The 15,746-nt window shown below is 46.0% G+C and overlaps 2 protein-coding genes across 3 annotated transcripts in view; one reads left to right on the top strand and one right to left on the bottom strand.

Moving 5' to 3' along the window:
- IZUMO1 (izumo sperm-oocyte fusion 1) overlaps nucleotides 1-11,241 on the top strand; it is a 393,444-nt gene extending 382,203 nt beyond the window's left edge. Inside the window, exon 14 of the mRNA XM_063942733.1 lies at nucleotides 11,128-11,241. Coding sequence (XP_063798803.1) covers nucleotides 11,128-11,145 — 18 coding nt within the window. The 3' untranslated portion in view covers nucleotides 11,146-11,241. The remainder of the gene's footprint in view (nucleotides 1-11,127) is intronic.
- Nucleotides 1-15,746, bottom strand: part of LOC134966176 (myocardin-like) — a 95,867-nt gene that overhangs the window by 22,122 nt on the left and 57,999 nt on the right. For both annotated transcript variants that reach the window (XM_063942726.1, XM_063942725.1), the window contains exons 5-10: nucleotides 14,294-14,443; nucleotides 12,072-12,226; nucleotides 10,463-10,588; nucleotides 8,243-8,496; nucleotides 7,958-8,126; nucleotides 324-983 (exon numbers count right to left, since the gene is read on the bottom strand). In XM_063942726.1, coding sequence (XP_063798796.1) covers nucleotides 324-983; nucleotides 7,958-8,126; nucleotides 8,243-8,496; nucleotides 10,463-10,588; nucleotides 12,072-12,226; nucleotides 14,294-14,443 — 1,514 coding nt within the window. The remainder of the gene's footprint in view (nucleotides 1-323; nucleotides 984-7,957; nucleotides 8,127-8,242; nucleotides 8,497-10,462; nucleotides 10,589-12,071; nucleotides 12,227-14,293; nucleotides 14,444-15,746) is intronic.

The following is a 15,746-nucleotide window of genomic DNA, read 5'->3' as shown; positions in this document are numbered from 1 at the left end:
GGCACTCCAACACAGATCAGATTTTTCATGTGGCCCCCTATAGAAATTAATTGCCCACCCCTGCCTTAGGCACTGCCTTGAATTATTTTGTACTGTATGATATTGAGTCAGTCCATGAAGTAGTCTGTTTGCCAGTAAGCACTTAGTAATGTTTCACTCTCTTAACGTAAAAAATGTTTTTGTTTCTCTTCTGAATCATCTGACTAGGATTTCATAACGAATAGTTAAAGGTAATAGATATATGTAATTTTTTTTTAAGAATGTATGTAGCTACTGTAAGTTAAGTGTTTATTTGAAAGTTATAGTACCTGCAATATACTTACCATGTAGCTTTCATTAACCTCTGGGCTCATGAGTTGCTCCTGCATAGGTGGTGCTAACTCAGGTCTGTCGTTGTTGAGACTATATAAAAATTGCGAGTCTTCAGCTTTAACTTGTGCACAAGAGGGTGTCATAGATTCATCTACCTCTGTTTTGATGGATATCCTGGCATTTAACTTGTCATTTTTCCGTCGGTTCTTTAAGCGTTTGTGCATCTCTAGTTCTACTCTGAGATCTTCTGCCTGTTTCTGTTCTTGCAGTAATTTCCATGTGAGACTTTCAATCACTTTTTGCTTCTCAAGAAGCACTTGGTCGTCATCAATCCCTTGCATTGGCATGTCTGTGTCTTGCATTCCAATATGTGTAGCCGGACTTTCTGCAACGCTGCAGTATGTTTCTGATGACTTGTGAAGACCCTCAGAAGAAGTTGGAGATGTGGATGTTTGAAATGTGCAAAGTGTGGCAGGAGTAGGGTCACATGCAGTTTGATTTAGAAAGGAAGGCAGTTCAATGACTGGAGTTATCAAGCCTGCACTTTGAATGGGGGCTGGAATGGTCTTGGCACGGGCAATTTGGTACGGCCTAAGGCGTTCCAGTAAGGCTGGCTTTGTGCCTGACACAGGAAGCCCTCTTTTCCGTAGATGTTGACGAAGTTCTGAAACCTTGCAAAACAGAAAAATGTGAATTATTGTGATTTTGCAGTGTGCTTACACACTGGTGTTCAAGAAGTTACAATATCACGTATGCTCTCCTGAATGCTTTGTCTCTTTATGTTCTTTCAGTAGCGACTTTATATCATGAAGGTCATTTTGCTTATTAAATCATTATCTTGGATATGACCTAGATCACAGGTTCTCAAACTCGGTCCTCAGGATCCCACATAGTGCATGTTTTGTAGGTAACCCAGCAGGTGCACAGGTGTATTCATTACTCGCTGGCACATTTTAAAAGGTCCACAGGTGGCGCTAATTATTTTACTTCGTATCTGTGAGGAGACCTGCAAAACATGCACTGTGTGGGGTCCTGAGGACCGAGTTTGAGAACCTGTGACCTAGATGATCATTATATATTGATTTATCTGTATGGCTCCCTTCTGTATGTGTTTGTATCTATTTATTTAATTTATTTATTTAATAATGGACTTCATATCACCAAGGGAATTTAGGTTATTTTTATTGCTTTTGAATTTTATTTCATTGGTCTACTGTAAATAAGTGCACTAGAGGGGTTTTTCCAAATGCAATGCACAATCTCCCACTCTGCAGAACATTGGAGCAAGTGTGGGAGTCTTTGGGAGAGGCAGAAGAACCTAGTAATGACCCTGGGCATTAATATAAACTTTGGTCTTTTTGTACACTGGATACTATATGGTATACAGTATTTATATTTAACACTATAGATGGTCTATAGTATAGGCTGTGTCAAACATTTAAATAATATAAATGTGGTCATGAAAGGGTTAAATAAACCAAAATAAATAAATAGACAAACATAATAGAATCAGTACTGCACTTTCTAAGCACACATTCTTCCACCCCTCATGGTAAGGCTCCTATCTCTTCTTCCTGGTAGCTACACTCTGGTCCAGTGCACTGATTGAGAACTCAGATCCACAAACACAGCAAAGTTTGTTGAAGCTGTTACCACTGGGCATGTGCAGCAGCTCTGCTCTGTCCCTTAAACTGCACGATGTAGCGGCAGCTCAAGTAATCGTATTATATACCATTGCTATTATTGTCATAATTTGAGCCACTTGCCAAGAGGAGGAGGGTTTCCAGGCAACCAGAAACCCCCTCTGCGTTTGCCTATGCTAAGTGAGAGATTTATTAAACCTTTTAAAGAGCAAGTGGATTAGTTTCACGTAGCAAGAAGCTTCTTGCTATTTTACTAGTGTGTTTTATAAAATTATATCTAGAATCTGATTGGTTGCTAGAGGAATTTCTACACTTTTCCTTTTTAGGTTTAAACATTCTCCCCAAGAATCTTGTAAAGTCCAGGGAGTGCCAAAAAAACGAACCTCACTGCAGACAGGGAATGTTGCCCAGATTTTAAATTAAAACGTCATTGATGTCAATAGGTATCTTTTTCTTCAAAGAACACAAACTATCAAAGAACACAAACTAAGCCTTTAGTTACTGTATATCTCCTATATAATAGCCCAGACTCTGTGCCTGGGCCTCTAACGCTGGGCGGAGTCACAGAGCTGGGCGGAGTCAGCAGCATCTGCGGGGGGATACACCATGGCCTGTGCCAGCACCAGAGGCAAGTAAAAAATGCCCCCTGACACAGTATAGAGGGGTGGCCATGGCCACCAGTAGCACCACACACAGCTCCAACCAGCAGCAGGGAAGGTAACACAGGCTATGCGGAGGGGACTTCCAAGCACCGCTGGACGCAACTTCCTGGCCCCCTTACACCCACACCCCACACTGAGGAATCCCTCCCTTATGCATCCCCCAACACTTTCCCTACCGCATCTAGCCAGTGGGGGTTCGCGCAGGACGGCAGCAGGGGACGAGCAGGTACAGCGGGACGGAGCACCACACTCACCAATCCACAGCGCCGCACATACATAGCGCTGCACATGCCGCCTCATACCGCTCCGGCCACACCACTATGCCGCCCCCCTCACAGCCAGCCCGCAACTCCGGGAACACCCGTGCCACCAGCCCCATTCACATCCCCAGCGCCAGGCATACACTGTGGAGGCCAGACCAAGTGCACCCGCCCCGAGCCAGGACGGGACACTGCTCCAGCCACTGTGCTGCTGAGCGGGAGCTCCCTCCCGCAGCAGCCAAACGACTAGGTCACTGCACAGGCAGGGAGTCCCCACTACCCACATCTGCTACAGCCATACACCCCAGAGGCACACCTCCACTTTTCCACACACCAACCCACCCTCTTCTCCTTCACGCACACTCCCTCCCCCCACCGCACACACACACCCTTCCCCATCCCTGCACATCCTACACCCCACCCCAACACCTCATGAACCCCTAACCCTCACACCACTACAACAAACACAACCCACGCACACCCACAACTCCTCCAAACAAACCTCTCGCCCCACGTGCAACACCCACCGCACCCACAAGCCCATCCCACAACCGAACTAGACCCATACCTCCCACCCAGCGGACGGCGATCCTATTAGTGAGGAGAAGACACGCAATAAGCCAGATACCGCAGTGGCAGAGGTTAGTACATCCCACCACCTGAGTCACCCCACATCTGCACTATCCCCACCCGCAACGCCACCAGACTCCCAACCATGGCACCACCGCACCCGCCCCTCCCCCACCCGTGGCGCGTCCAGACCCCCTATCCAAACCACAGCACCCCGCACCCGCTGCTCCACCACCCGCAGCACCTATGGACCCCATCCCCCAACTGCGACACCCCCGCACCTGCCACTCCCCCACCTGCGTCAACTCTACTCCGCCCTCACCCCCTGCCCCCCTACCCCACTCGCAGCACCCTGGGTCCCCCCTCCACCGCAGCTGCCCCTTCCCCACCCGCAGCACCCACGCACCTGCCCCTCCCCCACCCACAGCACCCCCACACCTCTCCCACACCCACCCCTCCTCCACCCACAGCCCCCCACCACCCGCATCGCCACCAGACCCCACCACCATCCGTGGCACCTACGCACCTCCCCCTCCCCCACCCGTGGCGCCTCCACACCCCCTACCTAAACCGTGGCACCCTCGCACCCGCCACTGCACCATCCACTGCACCTATGGACACCACGCCCCATCCGCAGAACCCACGAACCTGCCACTCCCCCACCCATGTTAACCATGCTCCTCTCCCACCCACTACGCCTCCCGACCACCTACCCCACTCACAGCACATCTGCCCCTTCCCCACCTGCAGCACCCCCGCACCCGCCCCTCCCCCACCCCCGGCAGCCCCGCTCCTCCCCCACCACCGGACCCATCCACGGCATCCCCGCACCCACCCCTCCCCCACCCATGCCGCCTCCAGACCCCTACCCAAACCGCGGCACCCGGCACTCCACCACCCACAGCACCTATGGACCCCATCCCCCAACTGCGACACCCCCGCACCTGCGTCAACTCCACTACGCCCTCACCCCCTGCCCCCCTTCCCCACTCGCAGCACCCTGGGTCCCGCCTCCACCGCACCTGCCCCTTCCCCATCCGTAGCACCCACGCACCTGCCCCTCCCCCACCCACAGCACCCCCACCCCTCTCCCACACCCACCCCTCCTCCACCCACAGCCCCCCACCACCCGCATCGCCACCAGACCCCACCACCATCCGTGGCACCCACGCACCTCCCCCTCCCCCACCCGTGGCGCCTCCACACCCCCTACCCAAACCGTGGCACCCTCGCACCCGCCACTGCACCATCCGCTGCACCTATGGACACCACACCCCATCCGCAGAACCCACGCACCTGCCACTCCCCCACCCATGTTAACCCTGCTCCTCTCCCACCCGCTACGCCTCCCGACCACCTACCCCACTCACAGCACATCTGCCCCTTCCCCACCCGCAGCACCCCCGAACCCGCACCTCCCCCACCCCCGGCAGCCCCGCACCCGGCACTCCACCACCCACAGAAACTATGGAACCCATCTGCGGCACCCCCGCACCTGCCACTCCCCCACCCGCATCAACTCCGTGCCTCCCGACTCGCTACCATACTCGCAGCACCCCGAGCACCCGTACCTTCCCCACCCGCAGCACCCTCCCACACACACGGCACCCCTGCACCCACCCCTCCCCCACCCTCCACACCCCAGCACCCACCCCACCCCAGCACCACCGGACCCCCATCCACGGCACCCCTATCCCCCTACACAAACCACACCACCTTTGCACCTACCACTCCACTACCCACAGCACCTCTTAACCCCATCCGCCGCACCCCCGCACCTCCCACTCCCCCGGCCGATTCACCCCCGCTTCTCCCCCACCCGCTGCGCCTCGTGACCCCCTAAATAACTTGCAGCACCCCCAAACCCACCCCTATCCCCCTGCACTGCCTCCATCACCCGCAGCACCTCCGGAACCCATCCCCCATCTATGGCCCCCACTTTTTCGCCCCTCCCCCATCCGCAACACGTCCCGACCACCTCCCCCATCCGCAGCACCCCGTCTGCCCCCACCCCTCCACCACCCAACCCTCTCCAACCCACAGCACCTCCTGCCCCCCTCCTCCATTCACCACCCACCCGCAGCCACCCCTCCACCACCCACATCATCTACAGACCCCTTCCGCGGCACCCCACAACCACTCCTCCCCCACCCGCAGCACCTCTGCAACCCCTCCCCAAAATGCACCCCCCTGCACACGCCCCTCCCCCACAGACAGCTTCTCAAGACCCCCTCCTTCATCTGCCGCCCCCGCCCTTCCCCCACCAACAGCATCTACATATCCCCTCCCCCACCTGCAGCACCTCTTGACCCCATCCGCGCCCCCTCTGCAAGCACCCCTTCCCCCACCAACAGCATCTACATATCCCCTCCCCCACCTGCAGCACCTCTTGACCCCATCCGCGCCCCCTCTGCAAGCACCCCTCCCCCACCCACAGCACCCCCGCCCCTCCCCCACCTTTGGTGACTACCAACACCCTCCCCCACCCGCGGCAACCCCTCAATCGCCCCTCCGAATCTCCCACGCACCCGCCACTTCCCCAACCACAGCACCTACTAGGTGATTCATCAGGCCTTGCGTGAAATGTTCATGCCGTCACAAGGGGCTACGGCCCCTTAACCATCCCACACCCTTTGTCCCTGCAATATTTAACCACACACAAAATTATGATTGGAGGTAATACTCCATATAATAAAAATATTGCACGCCCCAAGGGCGTGTAACGGTTAAAGGGGTGTAGCCCCTTGCGACGGTGTGAAGAGCGCCCGTAGGGCGCGATGAATCACCTAGTATATAATATTTGTGAATAAGAATTGATTACCAATCACTCATTTACATGACAAAAGGTGAACGCTTTCTGTTTTGAGTTCATTTTTGAGATTTGATATCAAACTGGTATTTTTGTATCAGAAATGTAATACCAAATCAAAAGGTATATGGATATTGGGGGTCATTCCGAGTTGTTCGCTCGTAGCCGATTTTCGCACAGAGCGATTAAGGCAAAAAAGCGCATGCGCATGGTATGCAGCGCGCATGCGCTAAGTATTTTAGCACAAAACTTAGTAGATTTACTCACGTCCGAACGAAGAATTTTCATCGTTGAAGTGATCGGAGTGTGATTGACAGGAAGTGGCTGTTTCTGGGCGGAAACTGACCATTTTAAGGGAGTGTGCGGAAAAACGCAGGCATGCCAGGATAAAACGCGGGAGTGTCTGGAGAAACGGGGGAGTGGCTGGCCAAACGCAGGGCGTGCTTGTGACGTCAAACCAGGAACGAAACGGGCTGAGCTGATCGCAGTGTAGGAGTAAGTATCGAGCTACTCAGAAACTGCTAAGAATTATTTAATCGCAATTCTGCTGATCTTTCATTCGCTATTCTGCTAAGATAAGATACACTCCCAGAGGGCGGCGGCCTAGCGTGTGCAATGCTGCTAAAATCTACTAGCGAGCGAACAACTCGAAATGAGGGCCATTGGGGGTTATTCAGAGCTGTTAGCTAACCAAAAAAGGTAGCAATTGAGCAAAACCATGTGCACTGCAGGTGTGGCAGATGTAACATGTGCAGACAGAGTTAGATTTGGGTGGGTTATATTGTTTCTGTGCAGGGTAAATACTGGCTGCTTTATGCTTACACTGCTATTTAGATTTCAGTTTGAACACAACCCTCCCAAATCTAACTCTCTCTGCACATGTTACATCTGTGCTAAGATGATTCGAAGAATGACTTACTTTTGTTTACTCAGATTAAATTTGATAATTTCAAACATTTAGCCCCTAAGCATCAAGAAATCATGAAGTAGGTTATCGCCTGGTATAGGTTGCAATGAATCAAAAATAGTTCTCATATCAAGAACAGTCATAAAATGATCTTCAAATCAGTTGCTATTATTAGATGCAATTCTAGGTCCCCATGAATGTACAAACTCAAATATACAACGGCAAGCCTCTGGTGTCCTCCTCTAACCCCTGTAGACCTGTAACTTCTTTAAGTTTGGTCCCATGTCTATCAACTTGCTATATATTCATCATACAGCATATAAGTTTTATCGAAATGAAGCCCTTAATCGTGAAGTCAGCAGAAGAAAGTGTAAGATTGAGGACACTGTGGGGCAGATGTATTAAGCCTTGAAGAGTGATCAATTGGAGAGAGATAAAGAACCACCAACCAGCTCCTAATTTTTCAAACACAGCCTGTAACATGGCAGTTGGAGAGAGATAAAGAACCACCAACCAGCTCCTAATTTTTCAAACACAGCCTGTAACATGGCAGTTGGAGAGAGATAAAGAACCACCAACCAGCTCCTAATTTTTTAAACACAGCCTGTAACATGGCAGTTACAAGCTGATTGGCTGGTGCTATATCTCGCTCCACTTTCTCGCTCTTCAAGGCTTAGTACATCTCCCCCTTAGTACTTTATCTCTCTCCACTCTATCTCTCTCCAATATTTGATACATCCCCCTTAGTGTTAAAATAAGATTACACATACAGTAGTAAGACTATCCCGACTTACTGTTAGATCATCCAAGTTTGCTGGCAACATCTCCGGCTTCAGAGGAGAGTTTGTGGCTGAATTTGGTGCTGTTGCCATGGCCGCTGTACCAGTTGGAGAGGAGAGATTTATGGTAGGTGCACCAGCAGGTGCTGCTCCTGTGAAACTAATCACCTGATCCGCTGAGATACTAAAAAAGCACAAAACAAATGAAAACAAGGGTCTTTTAGTTTTTGTCACCAGGCCCTAGCAAACAAAATGCTTACATATGAATTTCCTAGACCAGAATTATGGCTATCTATATACCTTGTAGTCAGTGGGTGAACGGTTTGGACACAGAAAGTTTGGTTCTGTTGTTGGTTGAGGATTTGTAGTTGAAGGAAAATTTGTTGCTGTTGCAGCAAACGAGAATAGGCTGCGTCCATTGCAACCGGAGACCTGTCTGTCTTCTGGTCCGGTGGAATGTATTGGTGATACTTCAGCTTCTTCACCTTTGGTTTAGCATCTTTAGGTTTCTTTTGCCTTTGGCTTTTTCCCATGTCAGATGATTTAGAGGAGACCTGAGTTACAAATACATTATTGGTTTGATAACATAATCCAATGAAGTAAGGCATTTTATACGTATTGTACATTCATCGATGACTGTCCCGCTACTTTTTGAAGACCAGTATTATTTCCAAAAGATTTATTTTGACTCTACATACTGCATGAGATATCAATTCACTCACGCTGGAACAAAAACCAAAACAAGTATACGTTATACTGCTGCACAGTCTTAGGGGTGTATTTAGTAAAGTGCGGGTTTATAGAATTGGAGAGGTTGCCCATAGCAACCAAACAGATTCTATTTATAATTTATCTAGCACCTCCTAGAAGATAATAACTAGAATCTGATTGGTTGCTATGGGAAGCCTCTCCATTTCTATAAACTCGCACTTTAGTAAATAAACCTCTTACAGTACTGCACTGGTCTTGGCTTTCCTGGACATATTTGGTAATCATGGTCTCATCTTCTGTATATTCACTCTCTTTCAACGGCTAGCACATGTACATCTGTGCGACAGTGACATACAGTAACACAACTTGTCTATGCTGTGACATTATTGTGATTATTATACTTTATAAGATGTAAAAACTTATGTAGCACTGTACAAAGGGGTTTGTATTGTATGCAGTATGTTTTGCAAAGAACTACTTGAATGAGGTGTCATTCAGAAGGATATGTGATTAAAATACAAAACGGGAATCCCCAAAAGTCTGAAATAGAAATTGTTACTGATTGACAAAGAAAAATGAGTAAAGCATTTCTGCTGTAAATTAAACGAATAATATATTCATTTGATGCTTCGAGTCATTATCTTGGCAATCATTAGGAAGTGATACAGTAAATGAAATAACATCTTGCAAAGTTTGTATTTCTTACATATTTCCTCTTGTGATGATCTAAATGTCCTCTACATGGCAAAAAGTATATGAGCACACATTTACTTAGTATGTACAGTATAGTATGGACATTGGAGCAACACCTATTGCTAACAGGTGCAGAACACAGTCAAACATTAGCATTAGAATGGGTTGTACAGAAGACTTCAGTGACTGTCAACATGGCACTATCATAGGATGTCACCTTTCCAACAAGTCAGCTTATCAAATTTCTGCACTACTAAAGCTTTCCTGGCCACCTGTAGTGCTGTTATTGTGGAACCATCTAGGTGCAGCAGTGGTGGCCACAGAAGCTCACAGGATAGGACTGCTGAGTTTTTACTGCAACGTGTAAAAATCGTCCAATCTTGGTTGCAATACTCACTATAAAGTTCTAAATTGCCTTTGGAAGTAATGCCAGCATAAAAAGTGTTAATTAGGAGCTGTATAGATTGGGCTTCCATTACTGAGAAGCCCCTCAGATCACCATGTGCAATGGCAAATGTGAGCTCACCTTCGTTGCTGTCTGGAACAGTGGAAACATGTTTTCTAGAGTCACGCTTCATCTTCTGGCAGTGTGATGGATGAATCTGGGTTTGGCAGATGCCAGGAAAATTCTTCCTGCTTGAATGCATACTGGCAACTGCAAAGGTTGGTGGAGTAGGAATAATGGTCTGGGGCTGATTTTCTCATTACAGTTGGGCCCCTTAGTTCCACCATTGTATGCTGCAGCATACAATGGCATTTTAGCAAATTGTGTGCTTCCAACTTTGTGGCAACAGTTTGGGGAAAGCCCTTCCCTGCTCTAGCATTACAATGCCCCCTGCTCAAAGCGACGCTCATTAAAAAATTGTATATGGTATGGAAGAACTTGCACATAGTCCTGACCTAAACAGCATCAAACATCATTACTATCCTTGCTCTTTCTGTTGTATTTTAAATATTTTTACCTTAATTTTTTTTAAATAATAATAAGTAAAATATTATGATTTAAAACAGACCTGCCGTACAGTAGTTTTTTTTGTACAAAACAAAATGTCCCATTCTACCCCAACTCCCAACAACCTACTCTTTAAACTATTGAACAGTTTGTACAAATATTACCTTCGGAACTCCAGGTGAAAGCTTTGCTGAATGGTGAGAGGCTGGCCTATTGGTTGCCAATGAGTCAGCCTCTGTGATTATTCCTGCACTTTGCTGGTTCACCTCAATTATTTGGGGAAGATCCAACTAAAAGACAATAATAGGGATTCTGATAAGACAGAACAATGTATGAATGCATAAAAAATGTGGAAGTAAAATTTGCAACCATGGACATAGAGCATTGCTGTCAATAAATGCCACCGTTTATTATACTTGTTCTGTAGCGATGTCACAACTTCTGGTCCAAGATAAGGCAAGCTGTAGAGATGCTCGATTTTGAACTGATTCACAGATCAATAGCATTGACCCAGTTCGATATCCATGAACATGTTTTATGTACCATCACTAAATGGCCCGGATTCAAATATATTTTTTCCAATTGCAGATTAAATTAGGTGATCACCTTCAAGATTGGGCGTTCACATTTGAGGTTCCGTTTACTTATTTAAAGAAATCAAAAGTTATTTTTGCTTCTTTTTTTTTAAATAAATTCTAACTTGGAATACTACTGTGCCCATGAGTGAAATGGGTCAGACATGGATGAATATGGACACATTTCTAGTTTGTAGCTTAATTGTTTTACTCAATCAAAATTCCATCAAATGTTCCCATTTTTTTACTTTTAGGATGAGCCAGTTCAATAAACTATATGGAGCCAGCTTGAGTGTCTCTAATAAGGAGAGATTTTTCCACACTTGAAACATGAGGTTTTCTACAGACATCACAGGATACAAATGATGAAAAAGTAAGACTACTGTACTGGTTGTACCCATTTTACTACCAACATTTGACACTATGTCATGATATAACCCACCCATTGCCAGTTACATGAAATGTGTTGTTACTTACGGCATATGTAAAACACTTAATACTGTAGCTATATAATCTACATAAGCAAAGGAACATTACGTTTCCTTAAAAAGCTTGCTGATGTACTAGGTGGCTGTGCTATAATATGCAAAAGCCGCAGGAGGCGCCTTGCGTTAAAAGACTCCCAACTGCAGGCTACTGTGATCCACTGATGCATCCCAGGACTCAACACTGGATCAACTGTGCAACCATTGGACATCTCAGTAATCCTCTGGTTACTCAGGGCATCCAGTTAAACCAAGCAGCCAGGGCCAGTAAAACAGCATCCAGGGATACAGCCCTGGCTTTAGTACACCCAGAAAATGGGGCCGTCTAGCCCCTGTTTTATGGGATGCTTCTTGTCGCTGACCCCAAATGCCAGCGGCAAGTAAATCGTGCTGCAACATTTGGAGCATTGTAAGCGACATTGCAACCTCAGATCTGTACATGCGCAGTACGGCTTCTGCACATACACAGATCTAAAAACATTGCAGATGTATGTAAACATCGGGTTTACATACACCTCTGAATGCGGCACAAAATAATAATATGCCTCTATTGTGCTTTTGGCTTTGAGATTATTAGTTTGATACTAGATGACCTTTCTTGTTCACACTGTAACTTGTATTAAATCAAAACATACTGTGCGTGACTATAGGATGCCAATGGATGACACTTTTTAATTAATTAATTAATTAATACTTTCAAATTATCATCATACCTGAAAGGAAGTGTTGGTAGATGTTGGGGACAGATTAACTGAAAGACCAGGAGAAGGTGCGAAACGAGGAGAAGAAGTAGTAGAGGAAGAAGAGGAACTAGTGATGTCATCGTCAAAGGAAAAAGTATCAGAAGAGGAAGAGATCTGGATCTGATCTAATGAGATAAGAAGCATTGCACATTCATTAGCCCAAAAAGTATTTTGTATTTAAAATTCTTTATGGAAGACTTGTTCTTATTGTAATCCGCAGTAAGTGACAGCCTTTTCCTTTTTTCTAGCTTAACGATGGCCCATATTTTACATACAGTTTGTAAAAAGAAAATTGCTTTGTAATGTCACATAAAAATGCTAATGTGTAATGATAATTTGACCTACAAGTTACAGCTATGGATGGCAACTAATAAAAATCAATGTGCAAAGTCGTATAAATTCCAATTTTCAGGGAAAATAATTCGCATTGCAGAATAATCTGTGTCCATAAAAAATACAGAACAATTGGTCTATATAATATAGTAATATAATACACAAGGGATCTATAGCTTCCAAATACATAAATAATTAAACAGCACTTGTAAACTTATATGGCAACATATAAAATATCAATTCTAGGCACATAAATTGGGCGTGTCAGGGCTTGTACATTCCAGTACAGGCATCAGTACCTGGGAAAGGCTTTACCAATCATTTGCATATTATCGCTGGCGCTACTCCACAGATAAACGCAAGGGCGGACACAGTAGGGTCAATCTAAGAATCATGCCCACAATCTACTAAATAGGTCACTTCAACTGAAATTCTGCTACAATTTTCATTATATAAAAATCAGATTCCCTGTTACACTGTATATGTGTATATATATATATATATATATATATATATATATATATATATAGAGAGAGAGAGAGAGAGAGAGAGAGAGAGAGAGAGAGAGAGAGTACTTGCTCTCACTATATTAAAAGAATAAAACAACAGTTCAGTATTCAATTTGAGGCCAAATCCGATAGGTTTTGGCCATTTCCGACAATGTCAATCCGACTTTTCTTAAAGTCGGATTGACATTGTCGAAAACGGTACTAAAACCTGTCAGATTTGGCCACAAATCCGACAAAACACGTGGATCCACGGCTAATACGCCGATCCACGTGTTTTCTGACAAGTCGGAATTGCCGACATGTCGGAAAAACGGCAGCCCCATTGAATAGGTCAAATCATGATTTGACCTAAAAAAGTCTGAAACTGCCATCTTTCCGACTAGACGGCAGTTCCGACTTCAATTAAATACTGCCCTATGGGTGTCATGGACACCCACGAGTGGTAAAAGTCCCTGTTGGTCGGCATGCCGACCGGCTGGATTTTCAGACGTCAGCCTCCCAGCGTCGGTATTGTGACCAGCGGTCTCCTGACCGCTGGTCACATAAACGTATCCCCTCCATAGACATATTTATCCCCAGCTGGTGGAGGTACATTATCTGCTGCTTCTCCAGCACTATTGAATAAGCCACACATGACACCTACTCAGTTGCACCAACAATCTCTTACTGAGTAGCTTCTCCTTTCTAACCTCTCTAGTCTGTTTTCTTCAATCATCTACATATAATGGTATTTCACTATCCACAAGCATCTCAAGTACCAAATAGCTATCAGAAAGTTGTCTATGGCCAGTAAACCAACTGCTTTAGTAATGTTAATGAGTATCAACCGGGGCCGTAACTAGGTGTGTGTGAAGTGTGCTCCGCACATATCGCTGCAGGGTAGGGGGCGCTGTTACAGCTCTGGTATCAACCCATAGTTACTATCATAAATAAATCATCCCTCCTGATGTGTAATGAATGTGTATGTATTCACAGCATACATATAGCATAAAGTTAGACAAAAAACAAACTAAATATCCTACTTTGTGAGAGGTGCAAAATAAATAACAAAAAGGGAAAATGTTAATTCCTCAAAGACCTGTAATATTTTAAGCATAAATACCCAATAACTACGGGTTTAACAACATCTAGCACATGTACTATATCCAAAACAAGAACAGAACATACTTGTCTGAAACAGTTGCAATAGGCAAGAAATGTGGCATTTTTTTTTACAGCATTGTTAAATCCTGAAATGAGCTACAGAAATAGTAATTATTCGGTTAATGCCTCAACCATGACCTACATTTAGTATACTGTACTGTAGCTGCAATGCGTAACACAATGCATTTAGAAATAACACTAGCCTACCTTTTATTCCATCTTTCATGCTGGCAGCCAATGGCAGGATGTTCTTCTTCACAAGTTCCAAAGGTCCAGGCCGATGTAGGATCTTTTCATTCAGATCTTCAGCCAGACGAGCTTTCTTTTCCTTAAGTTCATCTGATTCAACCAGACCATCTAAAAACACCGTAGGTGATACATATCCAATTTAGCTTATTTCAGTGGTAAATGAGAAGACCTAGAGCACACCATGATTATAGCGCAACAAAACAGAAGGAATAGACAACCTTTGTCAGTGCATGCTAGAAGACCATGCTAAACACCTGCTTAACCATAGGTTGGAAACATGTATCTAGCCTAGCGCTCAGATGGTTCAGATATACTGTAGTTGTAAATCAAAACTCAAATAAAATTTCAGGTAAAGACTCAGTTAGAGACTCCTTTCTATGATCAAAGTGTGGGTGGTCTGCAACAATTGTGGCTCAGGTGCTAAAAGGTCCAAATGAAAAACTCCAGAAAATAAGATTAATCAAAACAGTTGACGGTCAAGCTGAGACACTTTTCCGGTCCAGTTATACTAATTAGATTGAAGTAGGTTTATTGACAACATGCATTTGGTTTTTAATGTACTCATCTGTATAAGGAAGAACATAGAGAGCTTAATTTTGAATTGTACACAAGTCCAAAAGCAGATGCATCTCACGATGTGTAGCAAACTGCTCGTCCTCCAAAGCGGAGATATGCAACTTGGAGCAGCAATTGTAAGTTATACACTTCTCACCAACAGCTGAATGCGCATTACTGGGTGGTAATGGCTTGTTCACATGTAAGAGAATCGTCCCTTTGGCATGTAGCCAGAGCTGCGACCTATTCTGAGTTGTGCGTGTGGAGTGTGCATGTCATTTTCTGTCGCATCTTCTATTCTATGCATGGGGTAGATGTGCTGTTAGTAGTGACAACAGCTGCTCTTGTAGTTTGGGGAAGGTACAAGCGCATAGCAGGGGCGGATTTAGGGGTCTGGCCACCCCAAGGCACATTATTTTTGCCCCCCCCTCCCATCCCCAATCACGTCATTGCCCCCTTCATTTCAGGTGCCAGTCCGGATGCCTCAATACCACCAAAGCAGCCCCAGCCTCACCCTACTACCAACTCCTGGACCACAATTTGCTGCCTGTTGTTCCACCCCCCTCATTTGCTAAATAAAATATTTAAAAAATAAGTCGGAATGATGAAAAAAAAAAAGAATCGCCTGGCCCTTATCAGCCTGGTGTGCCGCCCCCCAGCAAGTGCCGCCCCTAGGCACATGCCTTGTGGAATATCCACCACTGGCGCATAGGACTTCCTGTAAGTGTCCAAAAGTGAACACGCATTCTGTGTGACTCAGATCAAGGTCCTAAGTAATAAAAACACTCTCTGCCTTGCATCTTCCCCATAAAAGGTATCGGTAAAACAGAACGGCACAAACCTGCCCCTCCCCCCC

This window comes from Pseudophryne corroboree, chromosome 10 (assembly GCF_028390025.1).
Source record: "Pseudophryne corroboree isolate aPseCor3 chromosome 10, aPseCor3.hap2, whole genome shotgun sequence".
In the NCBI taxonomy this organism is placed as follows: Eukaryota; Metazoa; Chordata; class Amphibia; order Anura; family Myobatrachidae; genus Pseudophryne; species Pseudophryne corroboree.
This window is presented reverse-complemented; position numbering and strand designations above follow the sequence as displayed.